Source organism: Mustela lutreola, chromosome 5 (assembly GCF_030435805.1).
Source record: "Mustela lutreola isolate mMusLut2 chromosome 5, mMusLut2.pri, whole genome shotgun sequence".
Taxonomy (NCBI): domain Eukaryota; kingdom Metazoa; phylum Chordata; class Mammalia; order Carnivora; family Mustelidae; genus Mustela; species Mustela lutreola.
The window spans coordinates 72,512,811-72,536,132 of NC_081294.1; the positions used below are offsets into that span (position 1 = coordinate 72,512,811).

The window sequence follows — 23,322 nt, forward strand, 5'->3', positions numbered from 1 at the left end:
CCTGCCTCTCCATCTACTTGTGATTTCTCTCTGTCAAATAGATAAATAAAATCTTAAAAAAAAATGTTGCTAACCATGTCATCCGTAATAGTCTGCTACTAGAAATATCTCCACTATCCATCGATAGTAAACCAGAAAAATACATAGTATAGTATGAAGACAAGTGCACTAACTTGATGAATCTCACCATCATGATGTAGAAGGAAAGAAATCAATCACAAAAGAATATATACAATGCATACTGTAGGCTTCAATTTATATAAAAGCCCAAAACTGCCCAAATCACAGTGTTCAGACATATGTACTTAGGAGATAAATCTAAAAAGAACAGCAAGGTAGTAATTGCCTGGAAGGTCAAAATAATAGCTCCCTATGGAGACAAGAAGAGGACTGTGATGAGAAGGGGTAGCTTGGGGGCTGGCAAAGTTCTGTGTTTCTGTCTGGGCAATTAGTTACGCAAGCATTTGCTTTGCAATGATTCATTAAGCTGTACATTTGCTTAATGCATTTTCCTATAGCATATTATGTTATATTCATAATAAAAGCACAATTTTTTAAATAGGTTTTTTAAAAGATTTTATTTATTTATTGACAGAGATCAGAAGTAGGCAGAGAGGCAGGCAGAGAGAGAGAGGCAGGCTCCCTGCTGAGCAGAGAGCCCGAGGCTGGGCTCAATCACAAGACCCTGGGATCATGACCTGAACTGAAGCCAGAGGCTTTAACCCACTGAGACACCCAGGCATCCCATAAAAGCAACTTCAAATGAAAAGAGAATATACCTTAACAGTTAGGGCCTAAGGGACCAGAAACTTTGGATACCTTTTCTTCTTTTCTGTAGCTCTTTTTCTCTAACTTAAGCAACTAGAGATGAAGAATGGGGTGTTTGGAGTCAGACCTTACCTGAGCTCAAATCCCAGCTCTCTCTTATCAGCTTTATGACCTCAGGCAGGTCACTTAAGTCTGTAGGCTTCTGTTTCCTAATCTGTGAAATGGGGATAATAATAATGACTATGCTATTGGGCTGGTGCCTGGCTCATCAGAAGCCCTCACGAAGTGTCTGCTGCTATTGTAGTAAGTCTAAATCACCTCTACCATGAAGAAACAAAAGTGAAATCCAGTTTGGGGCATAAAATACTCCACTGGGATTTCTTAATTTGTTTCTTCTCTGCCTGGCAATGGGCGCCACAGAGACCGTGCCTGTCTTGACCTACTGTTATCCCCAGGGGGCGACACAAATCCCAACTGAGAGGAGTCCAGGTGTTTTGCTTTTTTTTTTTTTTTTAATTTCTTCTCAGCGTAACAGAATTCATTTTTTGCAGCACACCCAGTGCTCCATGCAATATGTCCCCTCCATAATGCCCACCACCTGACTCCCCCAACCTCCCAACCCCCGCCCCTTCAAAAACCTGTTTCTTCAGGTTGTTTTTCAGACTCCATAGTCTCTCATGGTTCATCTCCCCTTCCAATTTCCCTCAACTCCCTTCTCCTCTCCATCTCCCCATGTCCTCCATGTTACTTGTTTTGCTCTGTAAATAAGTGAAACCATATGATAATTGACTGTCTCTGCTTCACTCAGCATAATCTCTTCCAGCCCCGTCCATGTTGATACAAAAGTTGGGTATTCGTCCTTTCTGATGGAGGCATAATACTCCATAGCGTATATGGACTTCCTTATCCATTCATCCGTTGAAGGGCATGTTGGTTCTTTCCACAGTTTGGCGACCGTGGCCATTGCTGCTATAAACACTGGGGTACAGATGGCCCTTCTTTTCACTACATCTGTATCTTTGGGGTAAAAACCCAGTAGTGCAATTGCAGGATCATAGGGAAGCTCTATTTTTAATTTCTTAAGGAATCTCCACACTGGGGCGCCTGGGTGGCTCAGTGGGTTAAAGCCTTTCCCTTTTCCTTACCTCCCCCATAGTATATAATTAGCCACCTCTCACAAAGCTGGTGGAGCAGCACTTTCTGCTGATGGGTCCTGTCCCCATGCTTTAATAAAACCACCTTTTTGCACCAAAGACGTCCCATGAATTTTTTTCTAGGTCATCCTTGGCTCTGGACCTCACCCCACTGAACCTCACCTATGTTCCAAAACCACATCACTGGGACTACCTTCCCAGATCCCTTGAGGCATGCAGCTTACCAGCTGGGTTTACCCCCAAATCATCCAGGCATCTGCTAGGTGACATTTGGGGCTTCCTTGGAACCTCCAACCCCATTCCCAGTTCTCTATCCTCATCCTTTCCCTGCAATGAGATCCCTCCCACACTGCCCTGGCTGTTCCCAAGAACTTTTGCCTAGAGGCAGTGGGACCCAGAACCCCAGAGAGCTCAGGGCAATTAGCATGCCTGAGCTAGGACCTAGGCAGGGTTTAGGGGCCAAGTTTCTCTCTCAGGTGTCCTCATTCTGCCTTTACCAGAGCATTGGGTTAAAAGCAAAACACCTGAACAGACACTTTTCCAATGAAGACATACAAATGGCTATCAGACACATGAAAAAAATGTTCATCATCACTAGCCATCAAGGAGATTCAAATTAAAACCACATTGAGATACCACCTTACACCAGTTAGAATGGCCAAAATTAGCAAGACAGGAAACAACATGTGTTGGAGAGGATGTGGAGAAAGGGGAACCCTCTTATACTGTTGGTGGGAATGCAAGTTGGTGCAGCCACTTTGGAGAACAGTGTGGAGATTCCTTTTTTTTTTTTTTTTTTTTTTTAAGATTTTATTTATTTATTTCACAGACAGAGGTCACAAGTAGGCAGAGAGGCAGGCAGAGAGAGAGGAAGGGAAGCAGGCTCCTCCTCGAGCAGAAAGCTCGATCCCAGGACCCTGGGATCATGACCTGAGCTGAAGGCAGAGGCTTTAACCCACTGAGCCACCCAGGCGCCCCACTGTGGAGATTCCTTAAGAATCTTAAGATTTCAAAAAAAAAAAAAAAAAAAAAAGAATCTTAAGATTTCAAAAGAACGTTTTTTGGTGGTTGTTTTTTGTTTTTTTTCTTAAGATTTTTTCTTTTTTTCCTGAGAGACAAAGAGTACATGAGCACAAAGAGTAGCAGAGAGAGAAGTAGCCTCCCCGCTGAGCAAGGAGCTGGATGCTGGACTGGATCCCAGGACCATGCGATCATGACCTGAGCCGAAGGCAAACGCTTAACCGACTGAGCCACCCCAGCACCTCGAAAGAACTTTCATTTATTAAGAACCTTATATGCCAAGCACTATTAGAAACATAATAGGTATTTTTTCCTTCAAGTCATTCCATGTAATGAGAGAAACAAACAGGGAATTAAATATTAAAATATGGTGTGGTGGGACGCCTGGTTGGCTCAGTTGGTTAAGCGGCTGCCTTCGGCTCAGGTCATGATCCCAGAGTCCTGAGACCGAGTCCCACATCGGGCTCCTTGCTCGGCAGGAAGCCTGCTTCTCCCTCTGCCTCTGCCTACCACTCTGTCTGCCTGTGCTCACACACTCTCTAACAAACAAATAAATAAAATGTGGTGTAATTAATCCTATACACAATACTATGAAAATAGCTTGGGACAGAGCAAGGAGGAATGTAGGAATGTAGACTGGAGCGGCTACTGTGGGGAACAGTGTGGAGGCCCCTTAAAAGACTTAAAAGAATAATTACCGGGCACCTGGGTGGCTCAGTAGGTTAGCCTCTGCCTTCAGCTCAGGTCATGATTTCAGGTCCTGGGATCGAGTCCCACATCAGGCTTTCTGCTCAGCAGGGAGCCTGTTCCTCCCCTCTCTCTCTCTGCCTGCCTGCCTACTTGTGATCTCTGTCAAATAAATAAATAAAATCTTTAAAAAAAAAAAAAAAAAAAAAAGAGGGACACCTGTGTGGCTCAGTTGGTTGGACAACTACCTTCGGCTTGGGTCATGATACCGGAGTCCCAGGATCAAGTCCCGCATCGGGCTCCCAGCTCCGTGGGGAGTCTGCTTCTCCCTCTCCCCTTCTCCTCGCTCATGCTCTCTCTCACTGTCTCTCTCTCAAATGGATAAATAAAATCTTTTGAAATATAAATAAATAAATAATAAAAATAAAAATAAAAAAGAACTATCATGCAATCTAGCAGTTCCACTTCAGTTATGTATCTGAAAAAAATGAGATCACCAGCTTGAGGAGATATCTGCACCCTAGATTTGCTGCAGTTTTTCTCATGGTGACCAAGACAAAGAAACAACCTAGATGTCCATCGTTGGGATGGGTGAAGAAAATATGGTACACACACACACACATAAACACACAGTGGAGATATATTTAACCATAAAAGAAGAGAGAGAAAAAGTAAGAGAGAAGGAACCACTGCCTTTTGTGATAACATGGATAGGCCATGGGCTGTTTGGACAAAGCAGACACACCACATCTTGGTTCTCCCCCACTGCGTGCAGTTCTGGGTTCCCAATCTCAGTAGCATTATTAGACCCTATGCCAACGATGTGAGCCGGTGCTGAGTGTCATTTGTCTTGATTTCCTTCTTCCCTAATTTCACAACCACATCAGTGAACAATTTCAAGGGGCCTAGTAGGAGCCAGGTAGGGCTGAATATGGGGCCAGAGATGAGTCAGAGCCAGTCTTCCTTTCTCTAGCTTACATTCTGGGGCAAGCTATAGATGGCCAACCCCTGCACACATTCTAAGGAGGCTGCACTCTCCCTCATGAGATCACATCTAAAATCAAAACTCCAGTCAAGACATTCCTGCCTGCACAAACTCAAAATGTCTGTTTGTGTTTGCCTCACCAGTTTCAAAGCATTCCTTTCAGGTATGGTACAGAAACTGAACCAAAGGGTAATCTCCTATGCCACTAATTTCCATATTTGGTGCAGAGAGCCTCGTCTACCCAGGATGTGACACTGAGAGAAGGGAGCACACAGCACACCTAAGTTGGCGACACTGGTACTGGAAGACTCAAGCGTGGGTGTCATTTGTGCCATCCAGTCCTACGTATGCCTCCTCTGCCTCCTGTAACCCAACAAACTGAACCAAGAATTGGAAACCACCTAAATAATCAATAGGAAAATAGCTAAATAAAGTAGCTATTAAATGTTTTTTAAGGGATATTAATGATATGGAAAATATTTATGATTTGTGAGGTAAAAAGCAAGATACAAAACTCTGAGATCAAATTCACTCAAAAATTATAATCTACACCTGTCTGAATTATATACATATTTATAACCCAGAAGCACAGGTGCCATTGTTAAGACTTGGGCAGCTTTTTTTTTTTTTTTTATGTTTTTTTAGGGGCACCTGGGTGGCTCAGTCAGTTAAGCATCTGCCTTTAGCTCAGGTTATGATGCCAGGATCCAGGAGTTGAGCCCCACATTGGGCTCCCTGCTCAGCAGGGAGTCTGCGGGAGATCCTCTCTCTCCCTCTTCCTCTCTCCCTCCCCCCACTGTGTACGTTCTCTCTCAAATAAATTCTTTTTTAAGATTTTGTTTATTAATTTGAGAGAGAGAGATCACAAGTAGGTGGAAAGGCAGGCAGAGAGAGAGGGGGAAGCAGGCTACCTGATGAACAGAGAGCCTATGGGGCTCGATCCCAGGACCCTGAGATCATGACCTGAGCTGAAGGCAGAGGCTTAACCCACTGATCCACCCAGGCACCCCTAAATAAAATCTTTTTTAAAAATAAGATTTATGGAGCACCTGATTGGTTCAGTGGGCTAGGGCCTCTGCCTTCAGCTCAGGTCATGATCTCAGGTCCTGGGATTGAGTCCCACATCGGACTCTCTGCTCAGCGGGGAACCTGCTTCCTCCTCTCTGCCTGCCTCTCTGCCTGCTTGTGATCTCTCTCACTGTCAAATAAATAAAATCTTTGAAAAAAAAGTAAGATTTATGTTTTTTAAGTAATCTCCACATCCAACACAGGGCTCAAACTCACAACCACAAAATCAAGAGTCAGATGCTCTGCCAAATGAGCCAGTCAGGCATCCCACTGGCAGCATGTCTACTCAGTGTATGATGTGATGCTCCAAAAGTCAAAGACTATTTGCCTGCAGCACTGGGGCATGGAATGCAAAGACTGTGCCATCAGGAAAAGCCCAAGAACCCTAGTCCCACTAAGGGGGTATGAGCTTCCTGACAGGGGAACCTTCAACAGGGAGACAACAAGGAGGCCAGAACTCCAGAAACTATACACTGATTTAGCTGCTTTACTTTTCTTTGCAATCCTACTTTGCCAGTTTTCAATAAACTTCAGTACCTAGCAGAAAACTGGACCTAAACTAGAATTTGAAATCTAAGAGGATTCAAAGAAGCAGAGTACTATCGCTAAAAGGAACAAAAACAAGCTGGTCAGTTTAGCTTCCTCCCAAACAAAGCATGACCCCTGTCACCACTCAAAGGAAGGACTCCATGCCATCATTAAAATGAAACACACTTTTAATATCATAGATTTATATCTTTGCCATTTATTTTTAAAATCTTATTCAAAATATTAAATAATACAATTTCAGATATGAAAAATTACTGCAATAAAACAGTTCAGGTGTATTTCACTGTGCTCCCCTTCCTTATCAGGACAGTAAATTGTCCACCTGAAAGAAATGGTGAACTGCCCTACTTCTTCCATCTTCACACAAAGCACATGCCCACTGGCTCGCCTGGGCTTTCTGAACAAGTGTTCAACATATAGTAAGGGTTATGTTTTCTAAAAAGTTGCAGTGACATTTGTAAGTCAACCATGGTTCAAATCACATATTTACATACTGATCAACTCTTTATTATATAAAGACAGGCTAAAATGAAATACAGTAAATAATTTCCAGATGCTGTGAAAAACAAAACAGAAGAAAATAAAACAAGTACTGGGGAGAAAAAGTCAGTGTACACATATATCCTTTATGTATACAAACAACTTCATTCAGGCATAATTTTAATTTGAAAGGCCTAGACACAATATTATTTAAGTGATAATGGCCCCTAAGATTTATTCAAACTTACTATAAAATAATAAACAAAGTGAACAAATCTGATACAATTTCAAACTCTACTCCTTACTTGAAAGCTTGGAGGAACCCATGCTACAATCAATTGCTAACTAAAAGCAATTGTATGTGTATTTAATATTTTGCCACAATTTCTATCTCTAAATTTAATTCAGTAATTCAAGCCAATATATGGTATCTCTGGAATATTTTATCTATGTCCACTGCAAACCGCAGTCTCTCTATTGCCAGAATTTCTAGAAACATTTATTAATGTGTTGCCTAAAATTGCAGTCGGATTGAGCAATATCATTATCTTAAATTATGTTTAAATTATCCAAAAATATGCAAATCAATTTTCCTGAAAGAAAAAATGATACTTATATGCCAAGCACTATTACACACATCCTTGTAGATTACAGTTTGGGAGCACAAAATATGTGCTAAAAAAATAGTACTTGGATGGCAGAAAGAGAATCTGAGCCAGCAGTTCCAGATAATGTTAGGATTTAGCTGAAGGCTAGGATCTTTTAAAACTAGCATTACCAATACTTCCAGAAGAAGTACAATAAAGAAATCTAAAACAAAACTAACAGAGAACGCTTAGCTCCACATTCTGGACACCTGATTAAATTTACCTCTAAAAATGTAGATAAAAAAATTATATACTCCTTGTTTGTGACATTTCATTTCCAAAGCACCAAGGCAAAATAAAGAGAGACCCCCATCTCTCATTTAAGTACCAACTGCCTATGGCAAAACATCTGCACAATATTATATAAAAAAGTCAAGCAAATAAAATTACATAATAAGCAAACTCAAATCACAGTGCTTTAAAAAATATAATCATTGGTAATCTTCAGAGAAGGCATGGCCTCATTAACATTCTGGTCTAGACGATGATATTCCACTGTTTTGGAACAAAGACCATCACGCCATTTTCTGCTTTGAACCAGAAGGAAAATCTGGAAAATAAAATAAAATAAAATAAATTAGATATGCCAAAAAGAAAATAGAGGATATGCTAAAAGTATAACAAGTATAAAAAGGTTTTATACAAGCCTAGGTTACCAAATTCAAGAAGTAAAAAAACAATAACAAAAGGGCTTTATTTTCCCTCTTGTAAACAAAAACAGAGCTACTCAAATTTTAATGTATAGAGTGCTTGCTGAAAACTGATTCTGGATTCTATCTATAGAAATGAATTAGAAAACCACAGTGGAGCCCAGGAGCCTGCCTATTTAACAAGTCCCTTAGATGTTTAGAACAGATATGGCCCAACATTTCAACACTGGGATAGAGTATCACTGGCACTCAAAATAAATATGTAATGATTTTATAGTCAGGGAAAAAAATCATTAAATACTATTAAGTTCAATGCTTACTTAATTAGAAGTATTAAATTAACAATCTTTCTGGAGCATAGGGGAGCTCAGTCATTAAGCATCTGCCTTCGCCTCAGGTCATGATCCCAGGGTCCTGGGATCAAGCCCCATGTCAGGCTTCCTGTTTGGCAGGAAGCCTGCTTCTCCCTCTTGCACTCGCCTTGCTTGTGTTCCCTCTCTCACTGTGTCTCTGTCAAATAAATAAATAAAATCTTAAAAAAAAAAAAAAACTTTCTCCATAAATATTCCCACTGAAGTAGAAATGGTAACTTAAGATGTAACATCTCTTTTTCAAAAACCACTAGGCTTTGGTTTTGCTCATTAAAAAACAATTCTACTTCTTTTTTTAGAAGCACACAAGGTAAAGCAATCTGTCTGTAATTTGTTAAAACATACCACAAGTTTATAAACTGATCAGACATCTTAAAATTTTACCATCAATTTAAACTTGACTAAAAAAGAAAAAAATTCTGAATTATCAAAACATTAATAAGAAGTAGGACTGAGATAGTTAAGGGCAATTAGAGGGGCTGAAAACCCCAAACATACCTTCCTTTTGTTGTGATATGTAATGTAAACAACAGCAATACAAAAAGCAAAAATAATAAGATGAAAAAAGAAATGGCTATCTTCCTCTTCAATATTTGAGGATGGGGTCTTAAAAGATCTCACTGACTGTTCAATTTCCATGTAGTTCCTGTTTTCTTCCAGAGCCTCACTGGACTCCTCGTCCCTGGGGCTGGTGGTCCAGTCATAGTCTGGTTCTCCATAGTCTCCATTGTCCAGAGTATCTTTGGCAGTGGACGGAGAACTATTGAGTGTGAGAAGATCCTCCTCCTCTATGCTGGGATCTTCATTGTTATCTGTTTCCTCTTGAGACAGAGAAGTAGTAGGTGAGGGATGAGGGGCTACAGATGCCCCTCCACCTTTCTCTGTACTAGTTGTGGGTCGGAGAGTGGTGCTGATTTGGAAGACAGAAAGGTTGGTTTGGTTTTCATGTGTTAAAGCACTCATATTTGGAGCAGAAACATCTTGCTGAGGTACAGCGTGGCCCGGCAAATCAGTTTGTGGTTGAGCTAGAATAAAGAATATTAAACTGAAAGCTCCAACTTCATCTCCACCAGGCTACAAGCATATTTACCTAAATTTTTCACTAAGCATTTCTCTTTGCCAAATTCCTTTCCCTTGAGAATTTATTAATAAGTCTCAATGGCCATCAATCAGTTACATGTCTTCTTAGTCAACTATTCATCAGGTAAATAACTCTTTAGCCAGAAAGTAAGAAGTTTAGCACAATAAGAGACCTACTACATTACACAGCATGTCATCAAAAGATAAAGGAAAGAGCAGATGGGATAACTTTGGGTCACAATGGTAAAATTCATACAAAGCTCTTTCTTATCCATCCCCTCTGTTTTCTTTTCAAAAACGGGCTGGACTTCAAAAACCCTTGTCCAGACTGCACCCCATCTCCAGAACAGAAAGACTGGTGGCCAATCCTGGCTAAAGAAGGTCACAAACTAGATACAGAATGTGAACCTATAGGGTGCCTAGGTGGCTCAATCAGTCAGGCATCTGCCTGTAGGCTGAGGTCATGATCCCAGAGTCTGGGGATAAAGCCCTGAGTCTGGCTCTCTGCTTAGCAGAGAGTCTGCTTTTCCCACTACCTCTGATGCTCGCCCTGCTTGTGCTTTCTTTCTCTCTCTCAAATAAATAAAATCTTTCTAAAAAAATGTGAACCTAAATATTTTCAATACAATACAACAAATTTAAGAAGAGCTATAAGCAAGCTGTAATCAGCATTTCTAAGTGATACTAGAACCTGAAGACCAACTTCCTTTCTTTCTTCTTTCCTTCCTTCCTTTCTTTCTTTTAGGTACTCTTAGGAAGAAGAAAGCAAAAACTCAAGGGGAAGAAAAGGAAATTGGATTAGGAACTTGAAAACTAAGTGTTTAAAAATAAACTATTTTATTTTTAAGATTTTATTTATTTATTTGACAGACGGAGATCACAAGTAGGCAGAGAGAGGAGGAAGCAGGCTCTCTGCTGAGCAGAGAGCCCGATGCAGGGCACCCTGAGATCATGACCTGAGTGGAAAGGCTAAGGCTTTAACCCACTGAGCCACCCTGGTGTCCTGAACTAGACTATTTTAAAGATTGGGTAAGGCAATCCAGAATGGGAATGACACCAAATATGTACAAGCTCTTATTTCCCTATGCTCCCACCCACTCAGTATGGTTTACTAAAGTAGTTAAAATTATTTACAGAAGTAACTCTATACACCAAAAGTTCAGAAGAATCCCTGCTGAAATTTAACAGTGTTTCTAATATACAATCTAATGTAGTATCTGTTGAAAAGCTTCAAGAATACCCATTATACTTGTAAAAATAATGAACTGTCTGGGGCACCTGGATAGTGTAGTGGGTCAAGCGTCTAACTTGATTTTGGCTCAGCATCTCAGCTGAGATTTTGACTCATGATCTCAGCATCATGAGATCAAGCCTGTGTTGGGCTCCACATTTAGCAGAGTCTGCTTAATACTCTCTCTCCTTCTCCTTCTGCCCTCCCCCAATTTGTGCTCTTTCTCTCTCTCTCTCTGAAAGTATATAAATCTTTTTTTTTTTAAAGATGAATTGTCACATGAGATCTAAAAACACAAAGATACTATTTTAAAGCCTATCAAATTAAAGTAAAATACTTTGTAGGGGTAAGATTAAACCAAATCATTCCTGGGCTTTCACAAACATGTGTATGCACATAAATCAACAACCTAACAGACCACTCTTTGTTCAAACATGTAATACTTGAATACATGAATACACTCTGGTTTGTGTATCATAGTTGACAACTCTTTTGTATAGGAAAAATGGCTAGTTTCAATGAGACTGACTGGAATCTCTTAGAAAAAAAAATAGTAAATTGGTTAAAAAAAATTAGTAAATTAGTAAAACTGCCTTAAAGTATTTTCAACAGTTGGCCCCTTGAAACTTTCCATTAAAAGAAAACAAAGAAAGAGGGCCTACAATTGAGTACCGTAGTCAGAAATCAAGAATTTCTTAAGACTTTTTATATTTGCATTTACAAATTACTATTTCTCTGGTATATTTAACTTTCCTGTCGAAGTCAGGGAAAATATGATTTAAAAGCTAATTTTTTTTAAAGATTTTATTTATTTATTTGAGAGACAGAGAGAATGAGAGAAAGAGAGAGCATGAGTGGAGAAAGGTCAGTGGGAAAAGCAGACTCCGGGACTCCATCACGGGACTCCAGTATCATGACCTGAGCCAAAGGCAGTCACTCAACCAACTGAGCCACCCAGGCGCCTCAAAAGCTAATTTTTTTTTTAAAGCTGGGAGCCAACTAACTAACCTTCACTTTTTAAAAAATTGTCTTTCTATATGTGACTTTTAGAATAATCATGTATAGTGCTCACTTCAGCAGCACATATACTAAAATAGAGAACTATCATGTATATTTAAAGGACACAAGCTGATAGGAGTGCAAATGACTGTAATTATCCCCACCTCCCACCCCTTTCCCTGTCCAGAAACCGATCCACTGCGCACTCTGGAATTCAGTGAGATATCAGCAAATCCCTTCTTTTATCTCTTACTTTCTTTTTATAACTGAAAACTGCTCTCCCTTAAAGACATAATTTCCCTGAAGTCCTTTTAATTAACATTTGTTTATTCACCCACATCCTTGCACCACTGGGTTTGGAAGAGGGGAAAGTATTCTGGGGTGGATGGGGGAGGGGTAGGGACAGAAGGGCCCTTCCAAACCATTCTCCCGTTCCCCCCCTTAAATGCACCGGCCTTGATTCTCCCATCATCAGCTATAATCCAATAACCTTTGTCCATCAAAGGTTCCTATTCTCAATGACTTTAGCTCCTGGCTAAAATCAGTTCATTCCACCCAAGTGCTCCTGTCTGGAATCCAAAACCTCGACCTCTCTTCTGATAAGCCAGACCTTCCCCTTACCTTATCAAACTTATCAAACCTTAACTTATCAAACCATGGTCACTATCATCACAACTCTTCCATAATCTCAACTGCAGGCAACCTACTTGCTGATATGACCACCTATCCTAATTCATTCTCTTGGCTTCATAGTCCAAAAGGACCTATGATTCTCTGATCCCACCATCTTTTCAGTCCCCCATGACCACCATCCCACCCTTACCCAATACCCTTGTCCTTTCTCTTTACCAAGATTCAATTTTGTAGTCAGCCATGAACCCTCCCTTATGTATACCACCAATCCCCTTTCCCCTTGCTCACGCTGTCCCATTCACTTGGCAAGGCTACATCCCAAGTTCAATCAAACTCTGTGACTACTCCCCATCCGCACCAAGCAGCTAAACATGGCTGGAAATAAATACACAATCATGTCACCATTTTTATTTCATTTTAAATTCAACGCCAAAGATTCAGATGTACGTGTAATGTTGCTGGCACTTATACTGTATATTTCTAGTTCATTTAGCCTCCCATTCCCTTAGGAGACCACTCCATTCACATGCTCCTCTGTTCTCAAAAACACCTTCTCTGTTGTCCTCATTTTCAACGGATGGCATTACTTCCTAACTGCTCTGAGAAAAAGGGAGCCATGAGAAGAAAATTTACATGAACTACCAGAACTCTAGACTTATAAATCCAACTGCTACTTGACATCTCCTCTTGGATGTCTGACTTTCAAATTAACATATTCAAAATGAATTCTTACTTAGGCTTCCAGAAGAATGGGAATAGACAAACTTTTCCCTATTCCTCCACTGAAAACAACTAACCCTGGATATTATATATAAAATAACATAAGACACTGAAAGGTGGAAAGAATAAGGCAGAGTGGTTACAGAATTCAGGACCTGAGGAACAACCTAGTTGTGACTTCCCTGGATTTTCTTTTTCCCTCACGTATTCTAGACCTGTAGCTGAAGAAACCAACATGGAAACATCAACGAGTATGTACAAAAACATGCCGTCTCCTGTCCCACTACAAAAAAAAAGCCTGTTCTCTCTAATCAAAAAAATTAGGAGAGAGGCAGCCTAGCAAGAAAGAAAACTTTAGAAAATGACTGCTCTACTCCAGGCAAACACTTACACACAGACACACACACACACACATGACAGCTCCGCTGTCATCCACACCAGCAAAGGCCAAGTAGAAAGCCTACTGCAGAAGCCACCTTCTGCAGGCTGTAACAAGGTGCCTCTTCCTCCTCCACAGTGTAATGGTGTCAGAAGAGGCCTAGTATAGAGTCAAGACTTTAATCATCATCCAGTAGTAACAAGGCCACCCCCACCACTGGATAAGGGGAGACAGAACTCCCACCCTAGTCCAGAAGTAACAAGAAGACCTTACCCTTTGGGTGTCAACAGAGATCAAGTGGAGACCCTAGAGTTTTACAGCTATCTGACAGTACTGTGCAGCAACCCCCTCCTCCCCTGCCAGAGCAATGTCATAAAAAGCCAACCAAAAGAGAAAGTTAAGACCCAAGGCTTAAAAACACGAACTCCCACAACTCACCCAGTATGAAATACATCATGTGAATAGCCCTATAACTATTAACACAAATGAATCTTTAATTTTAAAACTCCCAAAGAATTAATCTCCAGTCCCAAATGGTTTTATGGAGAATTAAATGTTTAAAGAACTATCACCAACTCTACAGAATCTCTCCCAGAGAACATGAGGAAACAATGTGCAATTTATTTTATGAAGCCAATATTATTATCTTGATACCAAAACAAAACCACTACATAAAAAGAAAACTACACACTAATATTTTTCATGAACAAAGATGCAAAAATCCTTAACAAAATATTAGCAAATAGAAATCAGTAATATATAAGAAGAATAATATTCCATGAACAAAGGTTATTCCAGGGTGCAAAACTAATTCAGTATTCAAAAATCAATCGATGTAATCTACCATAATAACAAGTTAAATAAACCTTGACCTAAGTCTCACACCTTATACAAAAATGAACTAAAAATGGATCACAGGAGCACCTGGCTGCCTCAGAGGAGCACGTGACTCCTGATCCTTGGGTCATAAGTCCAAGCCCCATACTGGGTATAAAGATTACTTTAAAAAATAACAATAATAAATAAATACAATAAAAATATAAATATAAAAATTTTTTTTAAGATTTTATTTATTCATTTGAAAGAGAGAGAAAGACCACAAGCAGGGGGAGAAAGAGAAGCAGACACCCCCACCCCTGCTCCAATGCAGAACTGGATCCCAGGACCTGGAGATCACAACCTGAGCCGAAGGCAGATGTTCAACCATCTGAGCCACCCAGGCACCCTTGGATCACAAATTTAAATGTAAAATGTAGGGACACCTAGGAACTCAGTCAGTTAAGCATCCAACTCTTGGTTTCAGCTCAGGTCATGAGATCAAGGCCACCTCCGGTTCCACACTCAACACAAATTCTGCTTGGAATTCTCTCCCTCTTTCTTTCCCTTCCCCTGGGCTCCTCCCCTTGCTCTGAAGTGCACACATGTGCTTGCTCGCTCAAATAAATCTTTAAAAAAATAAAAATAAATGTAAAATCATAAAGCTTTTAGAAAAAGACAAAGGGAAAAAAAATCTTTAGAATCTAGAACTAGGCACAAATTTGTAGACCTGACACACAATACATAAAAAGAAAAAAAAAAATCCATAAATTTGATTTATCAAAATGAAAAACTTTTGCTCCATGAAAGACTTTCCTGTGAGGATGAAAAGATAAGCTATACAAAGGAAGAAATATTTGTGAGATCCAATGCAAAAAAGGACTAGTATCCAGAATACATTAAAAAAACCTGAAAACTTGGGGCGCCTGGGTGGCTCAGTGGGTTGGGCCTCTGCCTTAGGTTCAGGTCATGATCTCGGGGTCCGGGATCGAACCCTGTATTGGGCTCTCCGCTCGGCAGGGAGCCTGCTTCCCCCTCTCTCTCTCTGCCTGCTTCTCTGTCTACTTATGATCTCTCTCTCTGTCAAATTAAAGAAAAAAAATCTGAAAACTCAAAAATGAGAAACCTAACCATCCAATTAGAACACAGGCAACAGACACAGAGGCACATTTCACTGACGAGAATATACAGATGGCAAATAAACACAGGAAAAGATATTAGCCACTAGGGAAATGCAAATTAAAACCACAATAAAGCTATTACTGTACACCTATCAGAATGACTAAAATAAAAAGTAATGACAACACCAAATATTGGCAAAGATGCAGAGAAGCTAGATCACTTAAATGCTGCTGGTGGTAACATAAAATAGGACAACTATGACAGAAAACAGTTTGGCAGTTCCTTAAAAAACTAAATACGTAACTACCATATGACCCAGCTACTGCACTCCTGGGCATTTATCCCAAAGAAATGAAAACTTACAATCACACAGAAAATCCACACATGAAAGTTTGTAGCAGCTTTAATCATAAAAGTCAAAAACTGGAAGCAACCCAGATGTCCTTCAAAGGATGAGTGGTTAAACAAGTGCAGTGTGTCTATATAATATCAGAGTATTACTCAGCAATAAAAAAAAACAAACTACTGACACGTGAAACAACTCGATGAATCTACGAAGAATTACACTAGGTAAAAAAATTAAAATTAAAAAAAAGCCAATTCCAAAAAGTTACATACTATATGATTCCATTTATATCACATTCTTCAAATGATAAAATTAAAGAAATAAAGAACAGATTAGTGATTGTCAGGATTTCAAGATGGAGTGGGGATAGGAAGGAAGTAGGAGTAACTATAAAAAAGCAACACAAGAGGTTGGTGAAATGCTCTTTATCTCGACTGTATCCATGTCAATACCGTGGTTGTGACATGGTACTAGAGTTTCTTAAGATGGGGAAATGGGTACAGGGTATATACAGAACCCATATTATTTCTTACAATTGTAAGTGAATCTACAAGTATTTCAAAATAAAAAGTTTAAGGAAACATACTTTTACTTCCCACTCCAAACGAGTAAGGCCTTCTAAACCCTCTGCCTGCTTCTACTTTAACTCCTACTGTCTGCTTTTGACATAGCAGCCAGAGTCTTCCTGTAAAAACTTAAGTTCAATTATGCTTAAAACCCTCTGGGAGCTCTCCATTTCTATCAAATGTAAAACTCTAAGTCTTTATAATAGCCTACAAGATCCTACATGACCTGGCACCCATTACCTCAACCTCATATCTTACTAAACTCCCAAACTACTCTATCCCTGTTGCCTACTTAACGGATATCAATACCTGTTTACTAAACATGCTCTTGCCCCAACTGTCACCACAAACCCTACACTACTTCCCAAGTAGCATCTTTGCACCTATCACACTCTCTGAAAAGCCTTTCCCATAGTTTTCAGCCAGGCAAAACCCACTCATTCTTCTAAGGGTATCTCCAATATCACTGCATTTGTTATTATAACTACAATACCTAGCACCAAGTAGGAGCAAAGTTAATAAGCATTATTCAGGGGTGCCTGGGTGGCTCAGTGGGTTAAGCCTCCCTCGTGCCTTCAGCTTAGGTCATGATCTCAGGGTCTTAGCATCGAGCCCCGCATCGGGAAATCTCTGCTCAGCAGGGAGCCTGCTTCCCCCTCTCTCTCTGCCTGCTTGTGATCTCACTCTCTCTGTCAAATAAATAAATAAAATCTTTAAAAAAATAATAAGTATTGTTCAAGGAGTAAAAACTTGGACCTCCTGGTCCTCCACTCCTTCAAACCAGAGAATACAATCTAGTCAGAAATGAAGGGTATTCAGAACAAAGTGACTCTGACTTTATGGATTTAATTGCTGAGCTTCTACAATCATATGTATTACTTTAGATTTCTAAATGTCCCACTTTTACCCTTTACTATTTGATATTACCACTCTAGTTAAACAACATTTTTTTTTTCTGAAGATTTTATTTATTTATTTGGCAGAGAAAGAGATCACAAGTAGGCAGAGAGACAGGCAGAGGTGGGGGGAAGCAGGTTCCCTGCTGAGCAGAGAGCCCTATACGGGGCTCAATCCCAGGACTCTGAGACCATGACCCAAGCAGAAGGCATAGGCTTAACTCACTGAGCCACCTAGGCGCCCCTAAAACAACATTTTAAAAATGACTTTCTACATTAAATTCTCTCTTTTTTTTTACGGGTCTCTTTAAAAAACTGTCTTAAAATAGATTAAAACAATAACTCTTTTTTTTTTTAAGATTTTATTTATTTGTCAGAGAGAAAACAAGCACAGGCAGACAGAATGGCAGGCAGAGGCAGATGGAGAAACAGGCTCCCCTCCAAGCAAGGAGCCCAATGTGGGACTCGATCCCAGTACGCCGGGATCATGACCTGAGCCGAAGGCAGATGCCCAACCAACTGAGCCACCCACGTGTCCCACAACAATAACTCTTCAACAAGAATGCAGAGTACCCTGCATGAGCACTGAGTACCCAGAATAGGCACTGAGGCAACAGTGTCTCAAAAATTAAACATATTACCAATTAAATTTAGGTGATCATTTGGGAGCAATCCGATGGCAAACACAGAAAGAAGGCACTTTTGAAATGACGTGGTAAGACCTAATCATAAGATGATCATCTAGTGATCCAAAACAATGCTTATATTAATTTTTTTTAGATTTTGTCAAAATAAAAATATAAAACTTTAAAATCCTTACAGATTGCCAAGAATACAACCAAGTACTGCAATTTTAAGAAACCTAATTTGAGAGGCACCTAGGTGGCTCAGTGTGCAGGCAAGAATTCTACCACCGAACACCAATGTCCAGTAGGTGGCTCAGTGGGTTAAAGCCTCTGCCTTCAGCTCAGGTCACGATCCCAGGGTCCTAGGATAGAGCCCAGTATCGGGCTCTCTGCTCAGCAGGGAGCCTGCTTCCCTTCCCCTCTCTCTCTCTCTCTCTGCCTACTTGTGATCTCTGTCAAATAAATAAAATAATAAAATAAAATCTTAAAAAAAAAAAGAAAAGAAACCTAATATAAAACAAGTTTAAATAAATCTAATGCAGTAACTTCCTAACTTTCTATGCTTACTTGAAGTTTGGAACTCAACACATCTTATTTGGCTGTTTTTTTTTTTATTAAAAGAGTAATTACGTTGGGGTGCCTGGGTGGTTCAGTCTGTTAGATGTCTGCCTTTGGCTTGGGTCATGATCCTGGGGTGCTGAAACTGAACCACGAATTGGGCTCCCTGCTCAGCAGGGAGTCTGCTTCTCTCTTTCCCTCTGCTCCTACCCCTGCTTGTGTTCTCTCAAAATAAATTTAAATTTAAAAATCTTTAAAATTAAAAAAAAATCAAACAAAAGAGTAATTATTTGAAATTGCTCTATCATAAGGTAAGCTTACAAAAAACACTTTTCTTACTAAAGTTTTACAAATGGCATGCAGCACTGCAATGTAGCTGCCTCGTTCTTAAGAGCATGTTAGTTTACATTCAAATTATTTTTAGAAGAGAATAAGAATTTTAAATTGACAGAAAGACTTAATAAAAAAAAAAAAAGAAAGATTATCTAACATGTCCCAGTTTAGTTGGAGCAATATTTATGGTGTTCTAATAAATAGAAACAAGAAGACACCTTAATACTCCACATTTCCCCCTTGCTTGACCCTCCCTACAAAATTTTCAACCAGGGGGAAAGCTGTTTATGAACTACAGTTACCAGCTATATATCCCTCAAACTGTATGTCTTAATCATTCCAGTAAGAAATATAAATGTTTAATGTCAGGTTTTGTCTTAAATGATTAAATAACCAAAACAATCATACTACGTAAGTACTTTGGGAAAAGGAATATTTGCATCAACCAAAGAAATCCTCGTTATATTCTACTCTTGATGAAGGGGCCTTGGGAAAATGAATCTCAGTCCTTCCCCACAAACTTAAAATGCTTCTGGGATGGTGGCTGCCCTGCCCTCACTGCTGCTGGGGAAACCTAAGGAAGTAACCACAGCACTGTAGTAGACGAATGTATGGCTAGACAGTCCCTGTTGGCAAATAAGAAAACACTATCCCATTCACACTGTTTTTCATCTGAAAATTCCAAAAAGATTTAAGAAGAAGAGCAGGGCTATGTCTGCCTAAAGAAAAAAGGGAATAGTAAACAAAATACATGCTTAATCAAATTCTTATTAATAGATTTGCCCCCCTAAGTCTCAGGCCCTAAATTACACACTTCTTTATTTCCTGATAAAGCCTTCAATATCTTCATTCACAATGTAGTATTTTTTTTTAACATTTTATTTATTTATTTGATAGACAGAGATCACAAGTAGACAGAGAGGCAGGCAGAGAGAGGGAGGAAGGGAAGCAGAGAGTCCGACATGGGGCTCGATCCCAGGACCCTGAGATCATGACCTGAGTCGAAGGCAGAGGCTTTAACCCACTGAGCCACCCAGGCGCCCCATAATGTAATATTTCTAAGAAAAGAAATACTTAATCATGCAGCATTATTTACAACAGCCAAGACAGAGAAACAACCTAAATGCCTATGGATGGACGAATAGGTAAATATGTGGTATGTATATATAATGGAATAATACTCAGCCACACACTCACAAAAAATGAAATATAGCATTTGTGACAACATGGATGGACCTTGAAGCACTATGCTAATTGAAATAAGTCAGACAGAGAAAGACAAATACTATGATTTCACCTCTATGGCGGGGGGGGGGGGGGGGGGGCGGGAATCAAAACAACAACAAACAAGCAAACAAGCCAAACTCATATAGAAGAGACTGGTGGTTGCCAGAAAAGAGAGAATTGGAGGTTGGTGAAATGGTAGAGGAGCACCAAAAGGAAGAAACTCCCAATTACAAAATAAGTCATGAGGATGTAATAAATAGCATGGTGACTATGGTCAGTAAGAATAATAATGCATATTTGAAAGCTGCAAAGAGAGTAAATCTTAAAAGCTCTTATTACAAGAAAAAAAATTTTGTAACTGTTACAAAATGTGATATGTTGTAACTACATTTATTGAAGTGATCAGTTCCCAGTGTACACGAATACCAAATTTATGTTGTACTCCTGAATCTAGCATGTTATATGCTAATCATACCTAAATAAATAATAAAAAGAATTTTAATAAAAATTTTAAATGAAATAAAATCCTACGACTCTATTTAAAGGAAGCAGTAGTCTTTTCCAGCTAACCCAGGACACAAGGAACCATGTTTACCAAGAATCTCCCTTGTCGCCTTCCTCCTCTCCTCCTCGCAAGCCCCTCAGGAGCCCAGAGCCTCAGTATCCTGGCTCTTTGCCAAGCACCAGAACCTCCCAGATCTCAGAGAAGCACCAGTATCCTAAGACAGCTTTCTCCCCTTCACTTTTGCTCTCCAAAATTATTCCATCAGCTCAGTCTAGTCAGTGCCCCGGCCCACCCTGGTCTTTACCCCTTACCGTTCCGGAAACCGCCCACACTCCCTTGGCCCTGCTACACCCCTGCGTGCCTCCCCCGCCCGACCCCCGCGTTGGGACCCTCTCTAGACACCACACCTCCTAACCGCGGTCATCTCCTCAGCATCTGTCCCCTCTGTCCCCTCACGACTGCGAGCAATTTCGGAGACCCCACCACCGCCATACCCTGTAGCAACCCATTCTTCAACATTCTCTAGACACCACCACCACTCCTCCCTCCACGCCCATCTACATACTCTGCTCCCCGCTCCCTGGATCCCCGCATCTCTCATCCCTATTTCTCGGCTTCTCAGAGACCCCACCTCCTCAGACTCCCTCAGACACCTTACCCTCCATCCTCGCCCCTAGAGACTCTGCCCTGTCTACACAGTGCCATCTGCTCCCGACACTCCGAAGCGTCTTTTCCCCGGCCGGGCCTGTCTCCCCGCCCATGCTGGCCCTCCGCGTCTTCCCGCGCCCGCCCTGCCGCCGCGCCCCCTTTACCACTGGACATGGTGGCGGACGCAAGCAGGAGCGCCGGGACCAGCGGCCACGCCAATACTCCGGGGACCTGAAGGCCGGGCGAAGGCCGCAGTTTCCTTTGCACGGTTCCCCTCATCCTCCTCAAGGTAGCAGCGGCCATAACGGACTCCGCCAGGAGCCTGCGCGGTTGCTAGGCTCTACGTCATGACATCAGACACTGCGTAAGGCACGACGGCCTGAGGCATCTACGTCCCAACGTGATGACGTCGCAGCCCAGCGCGGCACTCAGGAAATCCGCGGAGGAGGAAGGGTACGGAGCTGTTGCAGCTGGTCCGCCCCACCCAAGCCCCTGCGGCCTGAGGCTTTTAAGTGTTAGACGTAGAGAGGGTCAGAGCGCAGCCTTCCCTGCCTGCCATGTGATGGGATACTCTATAGTTCAGGGAAGTATTTTAAAACATTGGGGTTTTTTTGGTTTTTTTAAGACTATTTTTCAGTAATCTCTATACCCAAAGTGGAGCCCGAACTTATAACCCTGAAATCAAGTGTGGACTGAACCAGCCAGGTGCCCCTAAAAACATTGTTAGAAGAAAGGGGCACCTGGGGGGCTCAATGGGTTAAGCAGCCAAATCTTTATTATTATTATTTAAACTCAATTAATTAACATATAGTGTATTATCAGTTTCAGAGGTTCAGTTCAGTGATTCATCAGTGTTATATAACACCCAGTGCTCATTCCATCAGGTGCCATCCTTAATGCTCATCAGCAAGTTATCCATCCCCCCTCCTCCTACGCCCCCCCTTCCCTCCAACATCCCTCAGATTGTTTCCTATGATTAAGAATCTCAGGGTTTGTCTCTCTGATTTCATTTCGTTTTATTTTTCCCTCCCTTCCCCCATACTCCCCTGTTTTGTTTCTTAAATTCCACATAGGAGTGAAATCATAGGATAATTGTCTTTCTCTGACTGACTTAATTTAAGCGGCCAGCTCTTGATTTTGGCTCAGATCACCATCTCAGGGCGGTAAAATCAAGCCCCACCTCCACCTGCATGCTCAGGGGGCACTCTGCTTCGGATTCTCTCTCCCTCTGCCTCTCCTGCTCTCTTTCTCTCAAATAAATTAAAATCTTTTGTAAAAAACGTTGAGGGGCGCCTGGGTGGCTCAGTGGGTTAAGCCGCTGCCTTCGGCTCAGGTCATGATCTCAGAGTCCTGGGATCAAGTCCCGCATCGGGCTCTCTGCTCTGCAGGGAGCCTGCTTCCTCCTCTCTCTCTCTCTGCCTGCCTGTCTGCCTGCTTGTGATCTCTGTCTGTCAAATAAAAATAAAATCTTTAAAAAAAAAAAATTAAAAATTAAAAAAAATAAAAAACGTTGAAAGGGAAGTAGCTGCCCTCCCTCTCCCAAAGGCAAATGAATCCCAACTGTTCACAGCAGCTGTATCTAGGTGGTGGAATTATAGGTAAATGTTTTACTTTTTATCTTTCTCCTAATTATTTATTACTTCAACAGATATTTAGCACCTTCTCATATTTCAGTATACAGCAATTAACAAAACAAACCACATACCCTTTGTACAGTTTGTGAGGAAGACAATAGTGTAAAATACACACTATACAATGGTAAAGGCATAATGGAGCAAAAGCACGAAAAGCAGGCCAGGAAGTAGGGCGCAAACAGCCTCCACATTTCCTACAATAAGCTTCTGTTACTTTTTAAATTTTGTGACTTAAAACCCCCAATATATGAAAATGCAGATTTAGCATTCCCCCACAGCCTTGACACATGCTTTGGCCTGTGTGTTCTGCAATTTTTTTTTCTAAAAATGGATTTTACTAAATGCCATTAGTAATAAAAAGTTGTCATAAACAGAGTGTCTGCAAAAGTTTCTTAAATAAATGTCTGTAGGCTTAAAATCATAGAAGTTCCACTTCATTGATCTGCAGGAAAATCATTGTGGCATGAAGCAAGACATTTGCTGTACCCATAGCTTCACCACTCTGATCTCCATGATTCCCACAGAATCCTCAGAGACACAGCAGAACTGCCCCTCTAAGAAGGGGCTCCTCTTCTCTTGAATCTGGTTTCCCTTAACATTTATCTGGCCCCAGTGACAGCTCAG

General features: G+C 40.8%; 1 protein-coding gene across 1 annotated transcript; it reads right to left on the reverse strand.

The window, feature by feature from the left end:
* Window positions 1-6,380: 6,380 nt before the first annotated feature.
* Window positions 6,381-21,415, reverse strand: C5H5orf15 (chromosome 5 C5orf15 homolog). The gene is made up of 3 exons (XM_059174573.1): window positions 21,229-21,415; window positions 8,878-9,404; window positions 6,381-7,908 (listed from the first exon to the last, which is right to left on the reverse strand). Exons 1-3 carry the CDS (start codon window positions 21,365-21,367, stop codon window positions 7,777-7,779), a joined length of 798 nt encoding a protein of 265 aa, XP_059030556.1. The 5' UTR covers window positions 21,368-21,415; the 3' UTR covers window positions 6,381-7,776.
* Window positions 21,416-23,322: the final 1,907 nt, after the last annotated feature.

Bases quoted from the DNA above. Each gene is read 5' to 3' on its own strand.
- C5H5orf15 (XM_059174573.1), bottom strand. From the start codon at position 21,367: ATGGCCGCTGCTACCTTGAGGAGGATGAGGGGAACCGTGCAAAGGAAA. The intron at 9,405-21,228 runs GTAAAGGGGGCG...TCTTTATTCTAG, and splicing joins GTCCGCCACCATGTCCAGTG to CTCAACCACAAACTGATTTG. The intron at 7,909-8,877 runs GTATGTTTGGGG...TTTATTTTCCAG, and splicing joins CATATCACAACAAAAGGAAG to ATTTTCCTTCTGGTTCAAAG.